Source organism: Scomber scombrus, chromosome 2 (assembly GCF_963691925.1).
Source record: "Scomber scombrus chromosome 2, fScoSco1.1, whole genome shotgun sequence".
Taxonomy (NCBI): domain Eukaryota; kingdom Metazoa; phylum Chordata; class Actinopteri; order Scombriformes; family Scombridae; genus Scomber; species Scomber scombrus.
In genome coordinates this window covers 29,995,186-30,018,611 of record NC_084971.1, presented here as the reverse complement: position 1 = coordinate 30,018,611, position 23,426 = coordinate 29,995,186, and the positions used below count along the sequence as shown (strand labels likewise).

The window sequence follows — 23,426 nt, the reverse complement described above, 5'->3', positions numbered from 1 at the left end:
GTGAACAAATATTAATACAGATATGTATGGAAAATAAGTTAGTTACCTAAAATAATTATCTATATTTAAAATCAATTTCAACAATCACATGTTACACATCAAACTATTGTGCACTAATTAAAAAACAAACAAAGCAAAACACTAATCATCATATGTTAATCGTGTCACTTTGACTCTGGAAAACTGGTAGAGCACCTTTACCTGTCAAGACTTCATTCTTCCAATGCTTGAGCTGAACAATTATATAAGGTTGGACAAAACAGTAAAAAGGCGAGGTACCAAATAAACAATCACAGTCATTGTGTTCACATGTTAGAAAAACCCTTTCATAATGCCCCGTGATGGGGGGCAAAATCCACAACAAATATTTCAAAGTTTGACTGAAGCTAATGTGAAGCATCATCTGCTGTCCATGTTAGCCAAATCAAGTATATACCTTTCAACTTTACTTCTTTTTAGTGCCATAGTCCCTCTTTTTGTTGCTATTCATCCACAACAGGAACAAGGAAACACAAAGAGGAAATTTTATGCTAAGAAGACTGTAAATATGGCAGATATCCATCTGATATGACTAACTCAGACTGCTGAAGCCTCATATAAGCTTTAAATCAATGTTTAAATGCATTTTTGCATAAAATGACAGTATGGACACACTGTGGATTTTAGCCCCCATCTCTTACATTAAAAGTGTATTTAGGAGAATTTATATTAGGCAGGAGGAACAGGAGGAATGATTACAGTGAAGAAAACCTCTTTTATTATTCATATGCACACATGACTGTTGCTTTAAGACAGACCAGACCTGTCTTTTAACATTTCATTTAGCTTTTGTCTCTTAAAAAACGGCATCTTTGCACCATTTGCTGTTTCCCACCAAAATATTTAACATCTCTGAGCAGGCACGAGTGAAATTTATTTAAAAGTAAAAGAGCTTTCATCGCTGTCACTCTTTTTTCAATGTGTCTGCATATTGTTGGAGGGTAAAAAAAAAAAAATAGAAAGAGATAGAGAGTCTTTTATTCATCCTTCATTTCCTCTTCTTTGTCTTTTATGGCAAGCTGTGTGGGAGACAGAGGAGAGTGGAGTGAAGGAGGGAGCGAGTGAACGGGAAGTGGGATTGGAGATGACAGATAATAGTGGGGGGAATTGAGAGACTTGAAGAGAGGATGTGGCAGATGAAGCAAGATGTGTGTGTGTGTGTGTGTGTGTGTGTGTGTGTGTGTGTGTGTGTGTGTGTGTGTGTGTGTGTGTGTGTGTGTGTGTGTGTGTGTGTGTGTGTGTGTGTGTGTGTGTGTGTGTGTGTGTGTGTGTGTGTGTGTGTGTGTCTTCACCAATACACCAAACACCAGCAGCTTCAACCTCCTCTCCTCCTCTCCTTTGACTTCTTCTCTCCCTTCTGTTAACATCACCTCCCTCTAAAATCCTTCAGTGTCTCCTTTCTTGCCTTTCATGTACGATTGTGTTCCTAGCAGCAAAGGAATTGGTTATGCTTCATTTATGTTTTAAAAAGGCAGTATACCCTCTCTCTCCCTCAGTGAAGAGACGGACCGGTTATACAAGAAAAACATATCTCAAAACACATCGCTCACCATGTGGTTGCGTTCTTCTGATTAAATCAAAGGAAGCATGTGAGCTTTTCTCATGACATGACCTGGAAATAGTATTAGTGTTTATATCTTCTGTTTATAGTGATACCTTTTTTTTCCAATGTTAATGTAGGTTAAAAAAAGAAAAAGGAGGTTGATGGTTGATATCCTTTAATTATGACTATTTTAAATCATGACTTTTATCCAGGCCCATTCATTCATTCATTCATTTTAGATTGCTATGTTTTCTTTTTGTTTTTTTACACTAATTTGTTTTTTTTTAAGGGCAACAATATTTCGTTTTTTCTTATGTATGAAAGTGCATAATTAAAAATGGGTTAGGGCTATAATAATACAATAATAAAGAAATCTTAATCTGAAATCTAAAGATTTGTCAAGTATGAATCATTACTTCATGGTGCAATGGATTGCTTCATGGTGCAATGGTGCAATTCATGTATGGCTTGTCTGTGGATGTCTCAACAAGTTCCCATCATATAGGCCAATGAACAAGCGATTCGCTGTCTTGCTATCTTGTGCAATTATAAGCTATTAAACTCTGGCAACATTTGTATTTTGAAGTGTTTTTTTTTTTTCAAACATGCTTTTTTATTTAAATAACAAACTCAGAGAATTAAATGAAAATTTGCATAATTCTCTGTCAGATATATCAGATATAAGGCTGGGTAAAAATTACGATACCAGTACCAATCTAAGTGACCTTAAAGTGATACCGATACCAACTGAGTACATTATCCGATACCCATCATGTGAATAGAAGCATTAAATTGCATAAAATGTCCTGTTTTGCTCTGGATGCTAAAAGGATCGATTACAGGTGTCGTTTGACGGAAGACGTTTCGATACTACTTGGTATCCATTTATTTCGGTCAATAACTTAAAGGTTTCGAGTACCGATCAGATATTTCCTGATTTGATCTCAGGGCCAGCAGAAACAAGCTGTGAACCAGCTGATGTTAAACAGTTACTTACATGCATCCAGCAGATAAGGGGAAACATTAGCATTCATTTGGAGTTTCAAACCACCTTTAGCTCTGGTTTTGCTCTCTTCTACCACCTGAGAAAAAAAAAAATCTTGTTCTTTAGCTGGTAAATGTTCCACTGTGTTCACCTGCTGTTTGGTGTTGGGCACATGATGTACAGCAGGTTTTTAGAGCTTCAACACTAAAAACAGCTCCCTTTTTTAGCTGAAAATGTTGCTATGAGAGTGGTGAGAAATAGTAAAGTAGAGTTGGACGATAATGTGCAACCCTCGTGTGCATAGCAGTGGAGATGAGATCCATTGTGAATATAGAAATATTGATTATAGCTACTTATTAATTCATACCTTTGTCAGTCTGTCATCTTTTATGGGGGCAGAGTTGTGTAATATGTGTGCAAACTTGCAAAGCTTGTTTTGTAAGTATTGTTCCTCAAAGTCAGGAAGCAAAAAATACATACAAATATTTTTGGTATTGGTATCAAGAATCAAGTATCATATCATCACCGATATGATAAATGATAGATTTGCTTGAAGTAGTGCTCACACTTACAGATCTGACTTGTGTTAAGCTGTTAATATGAACCTGTGGTTGTCTCGTTAACACTGCACATTCATGTATTCTCATGGAGGATTCTCTCTCTCTCTCTCTCTCTCTCTCTCTCTCTCTCTCTCTCTCTCTCTCTCTCTCTCTCTCTCTCTCTCTCTCTCTCTCTCTCTCTCTCTCTCTCTCTCTATCTCTCTCTCTCTCTCTCTCTCTCTCTCTATCTCTCTCTCTCTCTCTCTCCCCACTCCTCTTTTCATCTCTGCTCCCTTCATGTTCATTCCTCTCGTCTCCCACTCATGCCTCATTCATTCCTCTCCTCCCTTCACTGGACCACATCTCGCCATACTTCCTCCCAACCGCCTCTTCTCTCCTCCCCTGCCCTTCTTTACACTCATCTTTCCCCTCTACGCCTTTCTCTTCATATCCAGTAGTTAAGACCCTCAGGGGGGTTGGGGGGGCAGTGCTGAACAAGCTACTTCAGATTCATGCGATGCATTGCTGGGAACTCACTGGCAGAGTTAGCTTCTTTTTTTTTCTCCTTACCTCAGTGTTTTTTTTATTATTATTCCCCTGCACATTGTATGCTTAATGTGTTCAGATGTCCAACATTTTTTTGAAGATGGATTAGAGTAGCAGAAATAAATCTTGCAGCGTAAGCACTGAGTGTCCCCGTTTCTTGACCTTACTGCCTGTGCCTGGTGAAAAGAGGAAATCCCACTCATGAGCCAAAACCCTTTCAGATGGTTTGAGTTCACTTTTATGTTCCATTTCAATTGTTTTTTATTGTAACTGAGAAAATGTAAGGTGAATGCACACGATTAAATTAGTCGCCTTGTATATGTCTCTTTATAATAGCCTATTGAACACTCATTAAGGAGTACATTTGTAATTTTAAGCCAGCTATGTGAGCATCAAAGCTGTATTGATAGCAATGTCAGTCTATCAAATGGTCAGTCCATCGCTTTAGCCCAGGCTGAATTATCTCAACTACTACTCGATGAATATTGTACCAGGGAGATGATTCCTAATGAATTTGGTGATTCCCGAAACTTCTTCTTCTAGTACCTCAATGAGGGTTGATGGAAGTGGTTTTCAGTGAAATGCCTCGACAACTATTGCATCTAGATTGTCATCCAGTCAGTATTGGGTTCAGACTGTCCTGTTCTCCTCAGGATGAATTGTAATCACTTCAGTGATCCATGAACATTCTCAAGTCTCTCTTATCATCCTCAAGTCAGAATTCATGTTTGTCCAATACTTGGTCACCGATACCTGCAAAACAACAATTTTACCTCAAGTGCAATCATAATACACTAATATGAAATAACCACGAATAAACACTTTAAACTATTTTATATTCTATTTTATATTCAGTTTTAATAGTTATTTACTCATTCAACCCACTGTTTCTTTTAATATATGTGCATGTGAGTGAATGGACGGTTGAGTAGAGTGAAAGTGGTACAACAGTTTTCCTTTTTTTAAGAGAGACAGCAAATTTCGTTGTATGTTAACATTCCCATCAGTCTCGGCTATATATAATTTGTGTTTAGCGCTAATTAGCATATATTAGCATGCTAATACGCTAAATTAAGATGGTGAACATGGTAAACATTATACGTGTTTAGCATTAAGTTTATTTTTTTTACTTTCCATGGTTCTCTAATTATCTCTAATATTTAGCTACATGATAAAAATGAAGTCATGTCTGATATTCAGCATGAGTTATGTAGCCAGACTATATTGTTGAAACTTATTTTTTAGTGTTTTAGATGATGATTTGTTTGAGACTTCAGCTTCTTTCCTGTAACCAGAGGAGAAAACACGAGCCTCAGTGGAGAAACAGTGAATGTATTTGACCTAATTTGCTAGCGCTTCAGGCTTTCACCTTCCTTCTGTTAGTTAGATTGTTGCTTTTACCAAATCCCAAGCATGGTGATTGATTTTTGTTTTGTTTTGTTTTTGGCTTCTTCTTTTTCCTTCTTTTTTTAACAACCCTTGAGGACATTACTCTTAAGTTAATTGTGTTTCACCCACAGGGGTAAAGTACAGATGGGAATAAAGACATTATTTCAAAACGGAAATTGTTTTTTGATGTTATTAGTCTGATGTTTCTTCATTTCTCCCCCTCCCTCCTTCCCTCTATCTCTTTCCAGGATGAAAATGCGGCGGCACAGGGTGTTCTTGCTGTGCACGGTGGGCCTGTGCGTCATCTCCTTCCTCCATTACTACAAGGCCCTACACTACGTCTCCCTGCTGCGTGAGCTCTCCGCCCCGTATCCCAACATCAAGTCCTTCATCATGGTCACCGGCTTCTTCTGGAGGGAGAAGGGTGCCTCCGCAACCCCGCTCAGCCCCGCCTCCCCTGAAGAGGCACCTCCTTTACCTGTCCTTCGCTCGGACTCCAAAGCTAGAGGGGTGGTGGGTGCTGTGGGAGGTGGAGGAGGAGGAGGAGGAGGAGGAGGGGGCGGAGGGATGGATTTGGGGATTGAGGGTGTCATGGCTGGCGGTGCTGGAATCATTGGCAGTGCAGGGCTGGAGTTGAGGCTCAGGGAAGAGCCAGCACCTCCTCACCCTTGGGAGAAACCGGAGGAGAACCAGCGAGGAGATTCTCGAAATGAGGTAAGACAATTAAACATCTGTTATCACCCTATATACTCAGAGTGGCCATAAAAATAGAAAAACCTGTACAATGTAATACATTGCAATACAACAGCCCTGCCATTAGTGCTACCTTTCTAAAAATGGTCATATCTGTCATATCCGTGTTGACTAAATTCTGTTATAATACTTAAAAATAATACTATACTAGAAAACTAGATATCGGCCCTGGTTGATTTTCTTCATTACCGCTGACTGTTGGTACAACTTTTTGTTCTTTTACTACCTGCAATATTTAAAACTTCATGATCTGTAGTCAAAACATGCAGAAAATGACAAATGTTTTGTAGAACAATCACTGTCATAATAAATCAGCTAATATTATCTTATTACATTATTATTATTATTATTATTATTATTACTATTATTATTATTATTATTAATATTATTGGGTTTTTTAAAATGTTTTTATGCTCCCAATTCTTACTGTTAAATTATGATATTTTGTTTTTATGTAAATCACATTGAGTTATCCCTGTGTATGAAATGCACTATGTAAATAAAGCTGCCTTGCCTACAGACATATTGATATCTGTATATACTATGTCAGCCAGTAACTGACAAAAAGTACAGAAATGCCGAGGTTATGTTTTGTAGCTGTGTCATCATTTTATAGTTTGTTCACAAGAGAGAAGTGAATGTAAAACACATATCTTGGTCACAATTGTTTACAAAAAAAAAACCTATTAAATGGAACTATGCATTACAACATTAATGTCGGCCATCACTGGTCACACCCTTAAAATTGAAATATGAGCCAGCAGCATTAGGTAATATTTGTATTGCGTTATCATTCATATATCATTAACTTAACACAGCTCTGATACAGTTGCAGGAGAGTGAACAGTAAACAGTGAGACTGATATCAACCCTCACTGTAGTTATGATGAAATAAAATTAATAGAAACAACAATGCAGTTTCACACAGTACGCATTTTAAAGTTAAGGGAGAGAAATGTAAACAAGGATTAAAAATGGAACAATGGTGACGTGAGATGGTGAGATGTAACCCTAACCCTAACCCTAATTTCATCTGCTCCCATGAGTTTGTTTAATGTCACTGAGAGGGTTTCCTAGTAACCTATTAATGGTCAACAAAGAGCTTCATTTGTCTAAACAAATGTCCACAAACATGCGTCAGTGTTCGAATGACAAAGCCCTTCAGCAGCAGCAGCAATCATTAGTATTTTTCCATCTTGAGCAAAGGAGGATGTAGTGTGACGTAGATATAGAGCAAAAATATCTGCAGAGAAAATAAGTTTGTTTACAATCTGACAAAACACCATCTTGGATCTCCTTCAGTTGTAAGACTTCATCTGTCTAGTCCACAGAGACACTGAGCTGTTGCTTTTTCACTGTGTACTATCATCAACTCATCTTTCAATTTGCTTGCAAGCTTTATTTGAACTTGTTACATTATTACATTTTATATGAACCTTTGAAAGTCTTCAAAAAGTGCAGTGGTTGTTTTATCATGTAGTATAGTTCATTCATTCAGATGTCATGTAGATTTCAAAATTGTCACCACATCCCTCCTTTTGTATTAATATCACTCAGGTGTGCACTTCTTAAGGAACTCAACTTCAAGATATTGCTTTGTGTCTAATTCATTTAATTAATGACCATGAGAGGGACAGATATCAGGTATTTATTTACTTTCAATGTCTTTTCTTCAACTTCCTTTTCAGGAGAGAGCTGAACCACCTGACCATCTGAGGCCAAGGAACCCCAGCAATCCAGACCAGCCTGCTGGGCCAGACCTCTCAGAGGTCCTATTAGTGAGAAAAGACCATCGGGTGGCCAAGGATCAATTACCAGACTCTGTAGAATCCATGGGAGACATCCACACTCGCACTCACCAGCTTCAACATGACAAAACACCGTACTTTGTCCGAACCAAAGCTGGAGCCCTCTGCTTCAGGCAGGGGACTGAGGTGGCGACTCCAAAGGAGTACTCTGGGAAATCAGGGGGCGCTGTGGCCAATGGAGCTGTGGAAGGTGGTCGGGCCGGGGCTGCTGGGCAACGGAAACCTCTGCAGGTCCAGCAGCAGCCCTCCACTCCTCCAAAATCAAAAGCGAGGGTTAGGGGCAATGGTAAGCGGCTGGTCAAATGTGTTTGTCGGCCGGGATGGCACGGACCTTACTGTGGGGTTCCCACAATGGTTTACCACTCCAATCTGCCCACCAAGGAGCGCCTGACGCCACGAGAGACTCCACGGAGAGTGATCAACGCCATCAATGTTAACCACGAGTTTGATCTGCTGCACGTACGCTTTCATGAGCTCTCCCAAGCCGTCGATCTGTTCCTTGTTTGTGAATCCAACTTTACTGCCTATGGAGAGAGACGGACTCTGAGGTAAGATACCATCTTCTGGATTACCATGCGGAGATGTAAGAGCTGTGCCCTTAAGGTCAAGGTGTACTTAAGTAAAATGTGTAATCCTCAACTGAGCTGCTCTGTGGCCATCAGTAGATAACTCTCTTTGTATCATCGTAAAATGACACACATGCTCAGCAAACTGAGTCATGAGAGTAGTATATACTTTATATAATCATGGTTATGTGTTATTGATGTTTTTATATGGATACAAGAGTTCAGTTGAGGTCCTACTGTACACTGGAGACATCCAATTTATGTTCTGACTTCATAAATATTCATCAGTGTAGAATAAAAAAGTTACACAAAATCCTGAGAATCCCAAGTTGCCAAATTGTTATACTCTTCTAGTACATTGAGTTGCTGTTTACACCTTACAGTCTTGTTCGCAGCCAACCTTCACGCTTCTTGAATCAGTGTACTGAATAACAATTACAGTGGAGTTCCTTTGGCAACAACATGAAATGCCTTGGGAGCAATTTTACAGCAGATTATGACAAGAGCAACATGATTGACTCTGCATGCGGCCTTGGGAAGAGAGATTGGTGTGTTCAATCATGGGATGTGACACTGCATGAAAGCGGCTTCATTCGGTGAACAATGTCTTTCGCTATGCATATCAACAGGTTAATTGAGTTGTTCTTCCAGTGAGTTTGTTGTATTGACAGCGGATTTTCTCTGTTCAAAGGCACCATTTGTCAAACATGGACCTTTGTCAGCAGGTGGTCTTTATTGTGTAATTCACATTTTGTCATGTCTCTTTTTGACCAAAATAATGCAGAATTGATGTTTATTTACACAAGAAAGCTATAGGAGTCTGCTAATTGATTTTCAGTCCATATAATAGGAACCACTTATCTGACCAATGGTAGGAAATTGTAGGAAAAATGCATCTAAAAATCTAAGATACAACAGCAGTGTTTTCAAAATGGTTAGCTTAAAGGTAAGGTTAGGGTTAGGGTAAACCAAAAACCTAATAACAATCCTATATAACAAGGCGTGATCTCATTGCATCTTAAAAAAATCAACAAAATAACATTTGTAATATCTGCAATCTCCTCCTCAGTTTCCTGCAGCTCCTCCTTAATGGTACTTATGACTACATACGTCACAAGATCCTGTACGTGTTCCTGGACCACTTCCCAGACGGCGGTCGGCAGGATGGCTGGATCGCTGACGACTACCTGCGTACCTTCCTGACACGCAACGGCATGTCCAGAGTGATAGGCGTCAGGTCCGATGATGTCTTCGTCATCAACGACGCTGATGAAATCCCAGCACGTGAAGGCCTCCTTTTCCTCAAGTTGTTTGATGGCTGGACAGAGCCTTTCGCCATCCACATGCGCAAGGTAGAAGCGATAAGTTGCTCATGTGTGTGATTATGAACATGAATGTTTGGTCAAGCTGCAGATAGGTGTATGATGCATGACGTTGATCTCCTTTTGAATCACTAAGATTTTGTAGACAGCAACAAATTAACTGCATTCTGTGGTGTTCATAAGTAAGTTTTTCCTGTTGTCTCTTCACATCCAGTCACTGTATGGATTTTTCTGGAAGCAGTTTGGCTCTCTCGAGGTCGTATCAGGCTGCACGGTGGGGATGCTCCGCGATGTCTACGACGGTGACGGTATCAAACTGCGCCGTCGTGAATACTACACCATGCCGGGTTTCCGCAAGTACGAAAACGACACGGGTCACATCCTGGTGCAGTGGTCATTGGGAAGCCCCTTCCACTTCGCTGGCTGGCATTGCTCCTGGTGCTTCTCGCCAGAGGGAATCTACTTAAAACTGGTGTCAGCACAGAACGGAGACTTCCCACGCTGGGGCGACTACGAGGAGAAGCGAGACCTCAACTACATCCGCGATCTGATCCGGACGGGGGGCTGGTTTGATGGCTCCTTGCAGGAATATCCCCCTGTGGAACCCAAAGAGCACATGTACGCCCCCAAATACATGCTGGAGAACTTCAACAGGTACCACTACCTCCTGGAGAACCCTTACAGTAAAATGCCCAGACAAAGCGATGGCTAGGAGTACAGTGGGGAATACATATGTGAACTAACTAGCAGGGCCTAAGCGAGGCCTCAGCAGAGTTTTTGGGGGGACAGAATGGTACTGACGAACTACATCTCTCATTGGAGCGATACTAAATGTATCTCCGCCAAGCAGCACTGATGTTGCAGGGATTTAAAATCTCTTAAAAATAATTATTTTGGGGTTCAAAAGGGAACACTGAATCACATCCACCATGGATTTACGGAGAGAGTGTTGAGAGGACACAACCACTGGATAACAGAGTCATTGATTTCCTCATTCCTCCCTTTTTGGGGGAGGTGCTAAGCTATCTCTCTATTCGTCAGCCCGCTCCTGTCCTTCCTTTCTTCACCCAGACTGATTTGACATGCCATCTGAGAGAGTGCGGCTGCTTCGAGGCAAAGCAAGGGATATTTCGCAGGCGTGTGAAACCTGTGGGGAAGAGAGCAAACTTGGGAATGAAGGATTGTTTTGTTTGTTTGTTTGTTTTGTTTCTGTCTGTGTTTACTAAAGTTTACGGACCGGCTGATGATCATGATCCATCCCTCCACCTTCAAATGTCTTCCTGTCATATTTGGTGACCTCTTTCCAGAAACGCAGACACAACACACATTCAGATATTGTGCTTTTTTTTGGGTCTCAGTAGAAAATGATAAATACTATTTAAACCCTGCTGAAGTACCCAGTACCAAATTAAAAGTAACGACTTTATGGAGATGTTTCAGCTCATTCATGTATTCACACTCACCCCATTTGCACCTTAGACCTTTTATGTGTTTGTGTGTTTGTATGCGTGTGTGTGTGTGTGTGTGTGTGTGTGTGTGTGTGTGTGTGCGTGGCCTGTCTCTGAAGCGTATTGAAGTGAGGTGTTGGGCCGTGAAAGGGGGACAAGATCAGCGCAATGAAACAGAAGGCCAGAAAGAAACATCGGGGGGGTGAGGGAACACAAGGGAAGGAATGTGAGGAGAGGCGGCGAGATGGGGAAAACAGTGCGAGTGAGACAGAAGGCAGGAGAGAAAGGAGGATAATGAGGAAGGAAGAGAGCGGTGATGAAAAGGAGAGAAAAGGAGGCTCTCTCTCGATGCTCCCTTTCCCACAGCGTCTGCTGATGCACAAGGGTTGCAGGGATGAGTGTGCAGAAACTGTGTGTGTGTGTGTGTGTGTGTGTGTGTGAAGGTTTGTGTCCCCCAGAGCTTACAGAGCTTACAGACAGGTCTGAATAAATCATATCCTGTCGATGGCGTAAGAGACAGATGAAGCTCACCATTATTGTTCGTCCGATGAGAACAATGGAGATCAGTTGGGGAAAGATCGCCCATCAGTTGTCTCTCCGTTTATCCAGTAGCTGAGATGACTTTGTTTCCCTGGAAACAAAACTATGTGAAAGAGGAGACGGGATGGGTGTTGTTAAGATGAGTGGGTGGGTTCATATCAGGCGAGAAGCTGCAGCGTTCAGACAAGGTCAGTGCTGACTGTAAGGTCCCCCCGGTTAAAGATTCCTCTTTCTTCTCAGCTGTCAATCACCCACACCTTGAAAAATCTCTCTTCCAAGCATTTCTGTCTTTCCCCTGCCCTCTTTCTTCCTCTTTTTATGCTACAAGTGTCTTTTTCTGTCTTTGGTGCTTGTTCCCCTCTTAATCCTCATTAACAAAGCATACTTTTTTCCTCGCCTCAATACAATTATTATACTCTCTTTCTCTATTTCTCTCTCTGTCAAACATTCTGAAGTGACTCCAACTCTTCACCAACATGCACACTGTGTCTGTTTCCTCTTAATCCTCACAAATATGCCCCATTTCAATAATAGGGGTGTATTTATCTTCTCTGTGCCTCATTTCTCTCCCCATGTCTCTATAGGACAGGGTAGCCGTTACCATGGCGATGCCTTCCCTGTGCCCCCAGATCACTGTCATCTTACATTTAGACATGAGCGCTCATGTCTTTTGCCCCCACCTCCCCTTGAACAGTATTTGGATGAAGTTTGGTGAAGTTGTGGAAGATTTGGTGGGCATACTTTTCCCTGCGGGTGAGCATGATGGGGGCTGAGGCTAGCGGAGTTCTAGCATTCTTGTCAAGCGCAACAAAATAATATCACCAATACAATGCTAGAGCGCAGTTAAGGAAGCAAAACATGCACCAGACAAGTACTGATCAAAAAAAGGCCTTGGTGTTTCTTTTAGTGCATCAAGCATCTGCTTCTTTAACGCCTGTCTGGCCTTTACAGATACCTCCAGCCTAGACGCTGTTTGTTGGTGAGCAGCTCCTCACAAGGAATAATAATAAGTTTTGGGAGAGACATTCGATCAGTTATTGAGGGGAAAGGATGTGACTGAGAATATTTTAAAACCTGAAGGCAAAAGTTCCATATTGTAGCTTTAGTTATCATCTCAATACAGAAAGCCTTGTTTTCCAGCTCAGCTTGGCCTCTTCGCTACTTTTTCAGATTTCAGATTCAACTGTCCTGAGAAGGACTTTGAGCCCTGACCTCCTTTGTTATCATTTCATCCCTTTGTACAGTATTATTAGCTACAGTAAAACCCTAAGGCATAGACTGAAATCTCAACATGCTTTGGGATTTGGCAAAACTAGTCAAACACTTCTACCCCAAAGTCCGCCCCCATGCATGCAGGCTTTTCATGGTTGTGAGTTTCTGGTGGGAAAAGCAGATCAGCCGTTGACAGTTGTGTCGGCTCTGTGCTGCTGCCTCCATGGCGGCGTGGTTTGTGGTGGCAGCTGTTCGGGGTTTGGTGTTGGTGTTGAGAGCCAAACCTCCCATACAACCCCAGAGGGGCTGCAGAGAGAAACAAACTTTAAATAGAATTTGACATTACACGACACAAAAAGCAACAACAATACTATCGCTTTTTATAGCTAACATAGATTATTCTGCTTTATCAAAGCAAGGAAATGCTCTGTTTCCTTATTCTGATAGTGATTGTTGCACAGAATTGAAGCAGATGATAGATTTGAAAGGGAAGTAGACAACTTGAGTGCTGGGAATTTAACCAAGCGGACCTTGAGGCTTTCTGAAATGTTAAATCATGAACTGAGACAGTAAAGCAACACTAAACAAACACGTATACCTGCTTCCCTCTGCATTCAGATTCAGGGCCTCAAACCACAACCACTATCACGTTGCCTGAGTCCGTGCTCTAATGTGCATGCTGCTGTATGTAAAAATAACAAGAAGTTTGAACCGAATGGCTTCACAACATCTGAGAAATGTGATCATAGGGGTGTCCGTTCAATCCCGTCGAGGGTTAGTCTGTGTCTTTGTCTTTAAGCTCTGCCAAAAGGCGTTTAACCAGCGCTGACTCCCAACTCTGAGTGTGCTGCAATGAGGCTGCACATCTGGTGAACTGTGTGTGCACTTGTTTGCATATCTGTAAGTATGCTGTGGACTTGAATACCATGTGTGTGTATGACAGCTCGACTCATGCCAGATAAGGCTGTCTGGCCTGCTAAAAGCGTAGCCAGGGTTACTTCATTCAGCCTGTTGCCCTGTTATCGCCATGGCAACGATCCTCTTGATGAATTCCTGAGATCCCTAACAGCCCGAGGTCACCGACAAGATAGCCAACCAGTAGGATAGGAGGTGAGGGAGAGCAGAGGGAGGATTGGTTGAGAAATCCCGAAAGTACTATCCACTTAATTCAACAATACACACTTAACAAAACGTTAATAAAACAAATGCAAAACCCGTCATTGCTCCGTCGCTTTCAGGAAATGTCACAGCACTGCAGAGCTAACAATGGTAACACGTACGTGCTGTGTACACCGTCAACCGGCACGCACACTGCTCTTTTTTCTCCTTTCCGCTTTGTTTTTTTTCATTGATTTGACTGACTCATCACAGCACGTAGACAATTTGCAAGGAAAACAGTGTAAACACTTTAAAAAATATATTTTTTAATCATAACCAGGAATAAAACATGAATGTGATTTTTTTTTTTTTTTCTCAACCAAGGAAAGAGAGAGAGAGTCCCATTACAAACAAAGCCAAGGCTTGATGAATGGAGACTCAAATCCAAAAAGAGACATTTCTGAAATAATCCTTCCACTGCCATTTCCAGTGACAGTCTTATTGGATAAAGCATGATTATGACACAGGGAGAGGAGGGAGGTAATAAGCTTGACCGAACAGCTTTGATTTTTCACTTTGATGCGAGAAAGTCACCGCGGCGATGAAATGAAAAGCGTCCAAATGAAGGGAGAAAGCCCCATCATCCCTGTAAAAGGAAATCTATAAACTAATGACAGTTAAAGTGGAAATGAGGTTGTGATGTTAAAAAGATTTGAGCTGTGTTTGTGCCGCCTGGCTGGACTTGTAATGGCTTTAAAGTGTTATCCAAATTGGGAAAGGGTGGGGTTGTGCATCTTGCACAAGGACACTTCAGCAGATTGTGGCGTTTAAACAAAACCTGTGACATTTACGTCAGTGGAAATCCTGTCTAAATGAAACTCTGGCTTGACGCCTGGGGCCATTTTTGTCATGATCAATCATGACAATCATAAAATCAACAAAATGATAACATATGGGATAGGAAAGAGCTGCAGCCAGTAACCGCAATACAGCCTGACTTTGAGGATGTTATAATTTATTTACTGCATTTTCAGCATTCTCACAGCAATGTCAAACATTAAGCAAATATACAAGCTTTGACTTTTTAGTTTGATCAGGTTGTCTCGGGCTCTCTGCCAACAATTAATCTGCAACCAAACATGGCTGCTTGCTTCAGGTGATTGGAACAGAAGGAATAAATTAAGTGTAAAATGCAAAACTGTAAACGAGACGTCTGCAGCGATACAGCTGCAGATGGGAGTACGGATTTGTGTTGCTAGGAAACAGCTCTGCACCGTCTTTATTTCCACACAGTTATTGATATTAGAAATAGGATTTTTTTTTTTAAAGTGGGATCCATTTAAAAAGGTTAATCTTTGTGGTCTGAAGTGAGGATGTAAGCTTGAAAGGGCACTCCATAAAGTTAAGGGAGGATTTAAAGAGTGAGAGAGAAATACTGAATCCTACATTTCCCACAATGCAAATCTGTAGCATCTTTTCATGAGGCCCTGACAAAATATTCACATCTTACAAAGTCCATGTCATAGCTCCATGATGCAGCCTTTCTATTTAAATGTAATGTCTCGAACCCTGATGGCATCTCCATGACATCATCAGGCTTATTTTCTCAGACTTGATCCGTACTCCCTCTCCCTCCCTCTCCCACTGGATTATTACCGCCCCTTTCTGCAATGTGTATGTCCACTCCCGCCTGCACACGCAAACTTTCTGATCATCCACACCCACACAGCACAGTCCCATTGATTTTATGTCTTCTCCCATCCCAAACTCGTTATTTTACTTTTTAATAAAGAGATGCAAACCTGTCAGTAACAACGTAGCAAAATGAAGTTCTAGTGCATAATTGCAATTATTCAAGTGCAATACTTACAGTTATTCTAGTGCAATAAGTACACCTATTCCATGTAAAAAAGTACATCGTATTTATTTATTACTTTATCAACACATTTTTCGATAATATCTTGTTTAATATGTGCAGGAAAAATGGGATTTAAATTTGAAGAAGAGGTTACTTTGACCGAGGAGAAAAGAGCAGGTCAGCTCAACCCAGATGTGCCAAATCTGTGCCCATTGCAGATCAATCAAGTCCATTTCCTTTCCATCTTTTTCAGTAACAACTCAGACATTTGTCAAAATGTCAGACTGGCTTTACTTTGCTTTTTGTACTATAATGACATGCTTTGCTCTTTTTGAACTTCATTCATTTGACTCCATCCTTCTGGTTAGTGCTATAGCTAAATCCCAGGACCCATGAGATTTAATCCCAATGCAGTCCTCTACTCCAGAGCCACAGAAGACATGAATTGTTTTTAAAGGCTGAATTGAACTAACCATGACTAGTAAACTAGTTATTTATGTGTTAAATTGATGGAGTGCCCCTTTAATGTATCCTAAGAAATCTTTGAATTCTACAGAAAATCATAACAAAACTTCACATCAGTTTAAAATCATCAGCCTTTAAATATCCCATTTATGGTCCAGCCTTGTTTTTTCAGCACACACACTAACCACCAACACATGTTTTCAGTGTTCAGCACGTGTGTGTATCCCATACAGATGTGTATCCACAGGGCTGTGTTGCCCCACCACCACCACCATCGCCCCCCCATCTGTTGTTGTGCTTGCAGAGCGGCTGACTGGCTGCTTGTCTACAGGGCTTACATGCCTTCACGGCTCTGGCCCCCCGCCAGCTCTGTGGCTTCCACCGATTGATCTTTTCCAAGAAACATTAGCGGCAGGCAGGCCGGAAATCAAGGAGGAGGGTGTGGGGGTGTAGAGAATAGAGGGTCATTTTACTGGGGTCCCTTTTTGTCTTTGTTGTTGTTTCTTTTTCTTTCTGTCTGAGGGTTTCAGTGCAGGTCTGGAAAGTGTAGAAAAAGACTGGTCATTTCGGTAGAGTTTCTAAACTCTTCAAATTACCAAATTCTTTATGAAAAAGTGCTAATGTCCTGTGCTGGTACATAAAAGACTACTTTTTTCCATGCTTTCAACCCATCATCCAGAATAGCCTGATGTTTATAGCTCTGAAGAACAGTCCTCATTAATGTTACATTGCTACTACTTCTGTTAATCACGCTGAGGGCCTTACAACTTCACATTAAATAAAGAAATTAAGTTCTGGAAAATGGGATTTTGAAACCAGCGCACGCCTCCCATCAGGCCGTACAAACAGCATGCTGCTGGTGCTGGTTGGCAATACAAATATTGTTATTCTCTTCATGTAAGCAACAGAAAGCATTCGAATTCCCCGAGCTGAGCGATCACATTAACTCTGACAGCTGCAGCGATGTGTCACCACTGATTGGAAAACACTTGGTCCAACTGAACATAGGCATCGCCCCACAAGTGCAAGTTTTCAACCTACTTTTTTGTGCTCAGTTGGATTTGTTCATATTAGACCAATTTCTGATACCTATAAATATTATTAAATGGTCTGTACACCCAGATTACAAAAATAGAAAAATATTCTTTCACTTCCTTGCTACAGTAACCAGCCAGGCGGATAGTTTTGGTTTTATTTGCCCTGGTTTTGCAATATCCAAATTTGAAAATGTCTGTCTGAGGCGAATAGAATATTATTTATGGTTTTTACAGCTTTAAAAATGACATTAAGTATCTTTACAGCTCTCATTGGAACTCCTTTCTACCAATGAAATAGTCTCTTTGAAAGCTGTTGACTGGGTGTTCTGTTAATTATGCGTAGTAGTATGCTTTGAGCACCGCAAACAAAATTCCATTTTGTTACTTTTGGAGTGGAGGCAGAAATCAGAGAGGGCAAATAAAACCACAACTATCTGCATAGATAGATACAAATCACTAGAGCTAAATGAAAATGTTATTTTCAGCTTTTAACACGGCTTAGAAATACCTCAAGTGCTCAGACAAAAATGGAAATTTTAACCCCAACGATTCTAAGATAACCGGGTTCGAGAGTTCAAAACAGGTGCTAAACAGACTTTGTGGTGAGATTATTTTCTCAGCTGATGTTTCCACTGTCGAGAAAAAAACTTAGAACCTCAGAAAATGTTTATTTTACTTGAGTAAATATACGGTTTAAAGCATTAAAAAGTGTTGGTAATTTAACAGCAAGCCTCAAAATATTGTATTTTCTCTCTGAGAGCTGGAGCCCTCTTATTGTTTATGGGTCTTTTTAATGAGTAAATCAATTGGGTGAGGTCCAGTTCTGTTCAGAAACGCAGCCAACTCTTGTATTATGTGGCCTTTCGCACATTGAAGTGTGCTTCAGTTCAGAAAAAAAAAGGCATCGAATTAAGCGGCCGTTTAGAAACAGTGTTGAATATGAAATAGTGGAAAATGTATAATGATGAGCGGGAAACTCCTCCTATATTTCACATTGGGTCTGATGAATGTGTCTGGTATGCACAACAGCAAAACAGCAGAGGTGTACGAGCATATGTTTGTAAGTCAGGGCTCATAACACGTCTGAATGTGTTCCAGGACAGATTGTTGGCTGTTGCGGTTGGGTGTGGGACGAGTCTGGTGCGGGAGTCCATATGTTGTGACACTGCAGATCAAAAAGATGAAAGTCAGAGTCGCGCTGCAGAGACAGATGGACGCAGTGACACATACGTACACAAAAAGTCGGGGGCGCAGACGGACCGACGCTTGGCTACAGATCAAATACCGTCAGAAACTCGAGGGAAGGGATGAGCGTTGCTAGACTGTACGGCCAACAGTATCTGGACACCCCCCTTCCAACCCACTTTTGTGTTGTTTTGGTCTGGGATTGTTTTCCATGTTTGAGGCCAACATTATTGGTTCATATAATGGGGACATTTTAAAGCCCCCCCTTTAAAGCTACTTGCGGTATTTCTAAAGTTCTTGTTGACATGTTTTGTGTGTGTGAGCCACTTTGTCTGGGATTTTAAGTTGTTTAAAGGCGACTATCAAACGTGAAGTAATGTCATTACTTTTACAATGAGGAATGTGTTTTCAATATTTAAATGCTACTTCAGAATCACTTGCAATAAGCATCTTTTTAAAGTTAAAAAACATCTTCAGGTACATTTTTTTTAAGTTCCTCTGCTTTATCAGGACTGTGCGGCTGTGGTTTGAGCATATTTAAGGCACAGTAACTAAACAATCCACCCGGCTGTAATTAGATCCTGATAAACCCTGATTGGTGCACAGATGTACATGACATCACCTTTTTTTGTAACTGAGAGGAGCACAGGGGAAACAAATAGAAATCTCAAATGTGAAATAACTATAAAACTATTCAAACTCTGACTGGAAATAACTTGTTCATGTAGCATCGCTCATAGCAAGAAGCTGATTTTGAAAAAAAGGGGTCTGTAACGCAGCAGCATACTGAGATATTGTGGACTGCTCCTAATTTTGTGTTAACAGCGATTTCCTGTTTCAACGTGACAATGCCCTAGTGCGCAAAGCCAGACCAATAAAGACATAGTTTTCCCAGTTTGTTGTGGAAGAACTTAAATGACCTCAACCCCATCCAACACCTTTGGGAATGCTGATTGCGAGCCAGGTTTTATCGCCACAACATCAGAGGCTAATGGGAGTAAATCCCTGCGGCTAGGTTCCAAAATATTGTATGAAGCCATCCCAGAAGGAGGGGAGGCTGTAATAGCATCATATCAATGCCCACGGTTACAATGACATCTGCAGCAATCACACACAGGTCTTTTGTTCAGGTGTGTTTTGGACATGCAGAACAGTGTGTGTGTCTTCCTTTTTGTGTGTGCGTGTGTGTGTGTGTGGGTGACTTTTGCAATTTGAGCCTACCTGCAATCCTCAGAAAGTCACTCTCCCATAGTGGCCTAGCCTGAACTTAGACAGAAAGGGGGGAAGGAGGGAGGGAGGGAGGGAGGGAAGGAGAAGGTGACGGCAAATGAAGGGGAAGGAAGAGTGAAGGGAAGGAGGGCGAGGGGAAGAAGGGTGAGAGCGAGCCTCCGGAGGGGTTTGAATTCCCCGCAATCAGAAACAGACGGAAAGAGGGAGTGACAGATCCTTTACAATCACAGACTTTCCACATTTAGATTTGCTACTTTTTTTTTTCTTTTTCTTTTTTTTTTGCACTTTTGTGTGAAGTTATTCGGTGTGTCTTTTTCCTTTTGGGGTATTGTTTTAATATTGTTTTTGGTGGAAGTCCCGGGAAACAGACAGAGAGAGGGGCGAAGTGTGTCTCTGGCCCTCTGTTTTTCTATTTAACATTGTTTTTGTACTTTTTTTTGTAACTTCATCCACTTGGCAGCTTGATATTTAATGTCTTTTTAAGGCGGTGAGTGTGTGTGTGTGTGTGTGTGTGTGTGTGTGTGTGTATGTGTGTGTGTGTGTGTGTGTGTGTGAGAGCTCATAAGCACTGTCTCAGCCTACTGCTAGAATAGACTTCTACTCCACCTCACAGATCTGTTACCTCTGCCGCAAAAGGGGCGTCATATACTGTGGCAGCCATCTGATTTGCTTTTTTTGTTGCCAGTTGTTTTGGGTGACATCATGTTTTCTATGTGACCTTAAACAGCATCACATAACCACTTGATTTATGAGTTGTTGGGTTTATTTTTATTTTTTTTCAATGATTTATGTTTTTTATTTGATGGTTTTATTCATAATTGTCCTATTCATTCACACATGGCAGCATATATACAGATAACTGCAGCACACAGAGACTCACAGATAAATATACATACACACACACACACGTACACACACACACACACACACACACACACACACACACACACACACACACACACACACACACAGTGCAGCCTCTGTTTTTAGCTGTGCTCTGATTGTGGCCGTGTCCACTGCTGGTCAAACAGTCAGACTACTGTAGCTGCTCTGTTTGTGCCCTCGCTGTTATGTGATCGCTATGAAGGCTCGCCATTGTGTGACCAAAAAACATTTTTGTCATCGCTCAGCCACTCAGAACCGGTTTGGGCCAGAGTCCCGACACAAGAAGAACCCAGGATACAGGGGGGGGGAAGAAAAAAAAAAACCTGCCATTTTTTGCCCTCAGCTTTTGTTTAATGTTGTCTGTCACGCAGCGATGTGGTGCTGGTTTGATGCTTTTTCTGTACTACTTCTTTTTCCTCTTTTATCACTGATGTCCTCTCTGTGTGTTTTTCCCTTCCAAATAGACAACGATGTCAAAAAACAACAAAACAAAAAAAGGAAAAAAACAAAAACTAAGAGATGATCACTTTTGGAAAAAAGCTTTTTATTTGAGTTGCATGCTGAAAAGCAGATAATACTTCTGCCTATAAATATATGAATTGCACCTTATTGGAGGGATGAGGTTTTGTTTAGTTTTTTTAATGCATACACAAATATATATATGTATATTTATATTTATATATATTTATATGTATTTGTGTACTTTTTAATTTTGATAAAAGACATAACTGTTAGCGTATCAGGCAATGCATCTTAAACCAGGTTTTATGATTTATTTTTTTAATACTTATTAATGCAAGGTTTCATTGTAATTGATGCAGTCACTGGTGTTTGGTTTGGGAAAGCTTCATTAAGCAGCATCAGAACATAAGTTAGAGGCTGGTGAGCATGCCAAAAGAAGTCCAACAGATGGACTGTGGTGGTAATAAAACATCTTTATTTCATAAAACTACACTGTGAGGTAACACACACCTCAAAAAGAAGGTTTAAATTGAGTCATGAAATAATAATAATACAAAATGAGATGTGTGTCACCTTAAAACATAACATTGTGTTAATCCTAAATGCCTCAATGGCAAAAATATGTAACAAACATCCTGGGACAGAGCTGAAAACTGAGCTTTGAGCTTGCATGAGCAGGTTTTTCCTTTGTTGGTGCAGACAGAATGATTATGTGATGAAGACAATTGTTAGTGCCTGGCTAGCTGCTGCTGCTTAATGAAGCCTTGTCCACAGACACACACACACACACACACACACACACACACACACACACACACACACACACACACACACACACTGGCCTGTACTTACACAGTGACCACTAGGAGGCATCCTGCTTGTCCTCTCACATATCACACATACATAAACACTTCCTTCGCCTTCCGTCCATCTTGTCCTTGAAATGAGGACAAATGACTAACTGAAAAAAGACACCACGTTGCTTTGACACACACACACACACACACACACACACACACACACACACACACACACGAACAATACGGTCTTGGCAGATGACTGGCAGCATGCATGGTGCTGCCACCCGGTCTCATGTCCCTGGGGCAGAGTGCTGTCTGCAGCCAATTAACCAACAGGGCCGGTTGCCAGGTCCATATCCATCTAATCCTCTCCACCCTCCTGCCGGGTTGCCAAATTTACCCCTCCACTTTTACCCCTCAGTTTATTGTGTTAAAAAAAAGAAGAGGTTTACAGCATGAGAGGGATAATGAAAATAGGTTAGATGACTCAGTTTGGGTGTTTTTTTTTTTTTTTTTTTATTGGATAAAATCCTGGTGAAAGTGAGAGGGTTGCTTTGTCTGTGCTTTTATAGTTGACCTACATGAAACTGGAGAGATTACCGGAAAACTGGCCTGCAATGCTGGTTCATCTTTGTCTACCAGTGAAAAAAACTCAACATACACAAACACTCCTACCTGAGCAGCTTACAGCCACGTCCATGTGTAAAAACTCCAAAATGGGCTTAAAAAAAAATCAGGAGAGGACGAAGAAATGAAATGACTTTTTAGTTTCTTTTGACACAGTGAGCATCCCCTATTACATATTGTGACATTGTGCATCAACACAACCTGTATGCCCTGCCTCCCTCTGTCCCCATGCACTGATAATGATTGTATATGGTCGCATAGTTTTATTTTTTATATCATTGTTGGGGCTTCTTTTTTGTTTCTGGGATTGTTTATTAATTTGTATAGTTATTATGAAATGTTTTGATGGGTCTGTCACTCTGTAATCGGTATGCAGGAGAGAGTGTGTTCGTGCAAGAGTGTGTATGTACTGTAGCTTACTGAATGTGTGTGTGTGTGTGTTTGTGTGAAAGAGTAAAGAAAGCGAGTATGAGTGTGTTGTTCTGTGGCTCGGTGTTCAGCTCCCAATGCGCATCAGCCCGTTGCCTGTGTTCATCATTGTGCCAGTGTGTTCAGGTGTTCCCTTGCCTCTACATCCGTTCATCCAAATGGAAGAGAAAGAGAGAAGGAGGAAGAGGAGGAAGAGGAGGAGGCAGAGCGCCTTTTCCCTCAGGGGAAGAAAAAAAAAAACACAATGAGAAAATATACTTTTGAAAAAAGGATATTTTTCTCCTCTGCGGGGTCTCAAAGAAGAGTGTACATTTCTAAGTTAATTGAAAATGATGAATAAAAAGCTCATTTGTTCTCTATATGAATGGCTGTATGTTAACCATGAACAAAAAGTAATGAGTTCTATGACAAAGACATATAATAAATTAATTTTAAAATTTTGACAACGCTATCTGTTTTTTTTTTTCTCACTTCGAGGCATCTGTCAAGGTGTGGATGCTGAAGTGTGTGTGTGTGTGTGTGTGTGTGTGTGTGTGTGTGTGTGTGTGTGTGTGTGTGTGTGTGTGTGTGTGTGTGTGTGTGTGTGTGTGTGTGTGTGTGTGTGTGTGTGTGTGTGTGTGTGTGTGTGTGTGTGTGTGTGTGCAGATGTCTGCAGTTTTG

At 41.0% G+C, this 23,426-nt stretch overlaps 1 protein-coding gene and 1 long non-coding RNA gene across 2 annotated transcripts in view; both read left to right on the top strand.

The window, feature by feature from the left end:
- The window catches only part of mgat3b (beta-1,4-mannosyl-glycoprotein 4-beta-N-acetylglucosaminyltransferase b), a 63,502-nt gene extending 52,548 nt beyond the window's left edge, over window positions 1-10,954 (top strand). Inside the window, exons 3-6 of the mRNA XM_062436396.1 lie at window positions 5,290-5,755; window positions 7,483-8,150; window positions 9,238-9,520; window positions 9,705-10,954. Of these exons, the coding sequence (XP_062292380.1) occupies window positions 5,291-5,755; window positions 7,483-8,150; window positions 9,238-9,520; window positions 9,705-10,202 (1,914 nt within the window). The 5' untranslated portion in view covers window position 5,290 and the 3' untranslated portion in view covers window positions 10,203-10,954. The remainder of the gene's footprint in view (window positions 1-5,289; window positions 5,756-7,482; window positions 8,151-9,237; window positions 9,521-9,704) is intronic.
- Window positions 10,955-19,713: 8,759 nt separating this feature from the next.
- LOC133996882 (uncharacterized) lies at window positions 19,714-23,207 on the top strand. Its single transcript, XR_009927231.1, has 2 exons — window positions 19,714-22,410; window positions 22,494-23,207. It is a non-coding gene; the product is annotated as an uncharacterized LOC133996882 (long non-coding RNA).
- The last annotated feature ends 219 nt before the right edge of the window (window positions 23,208-23,426 follow it).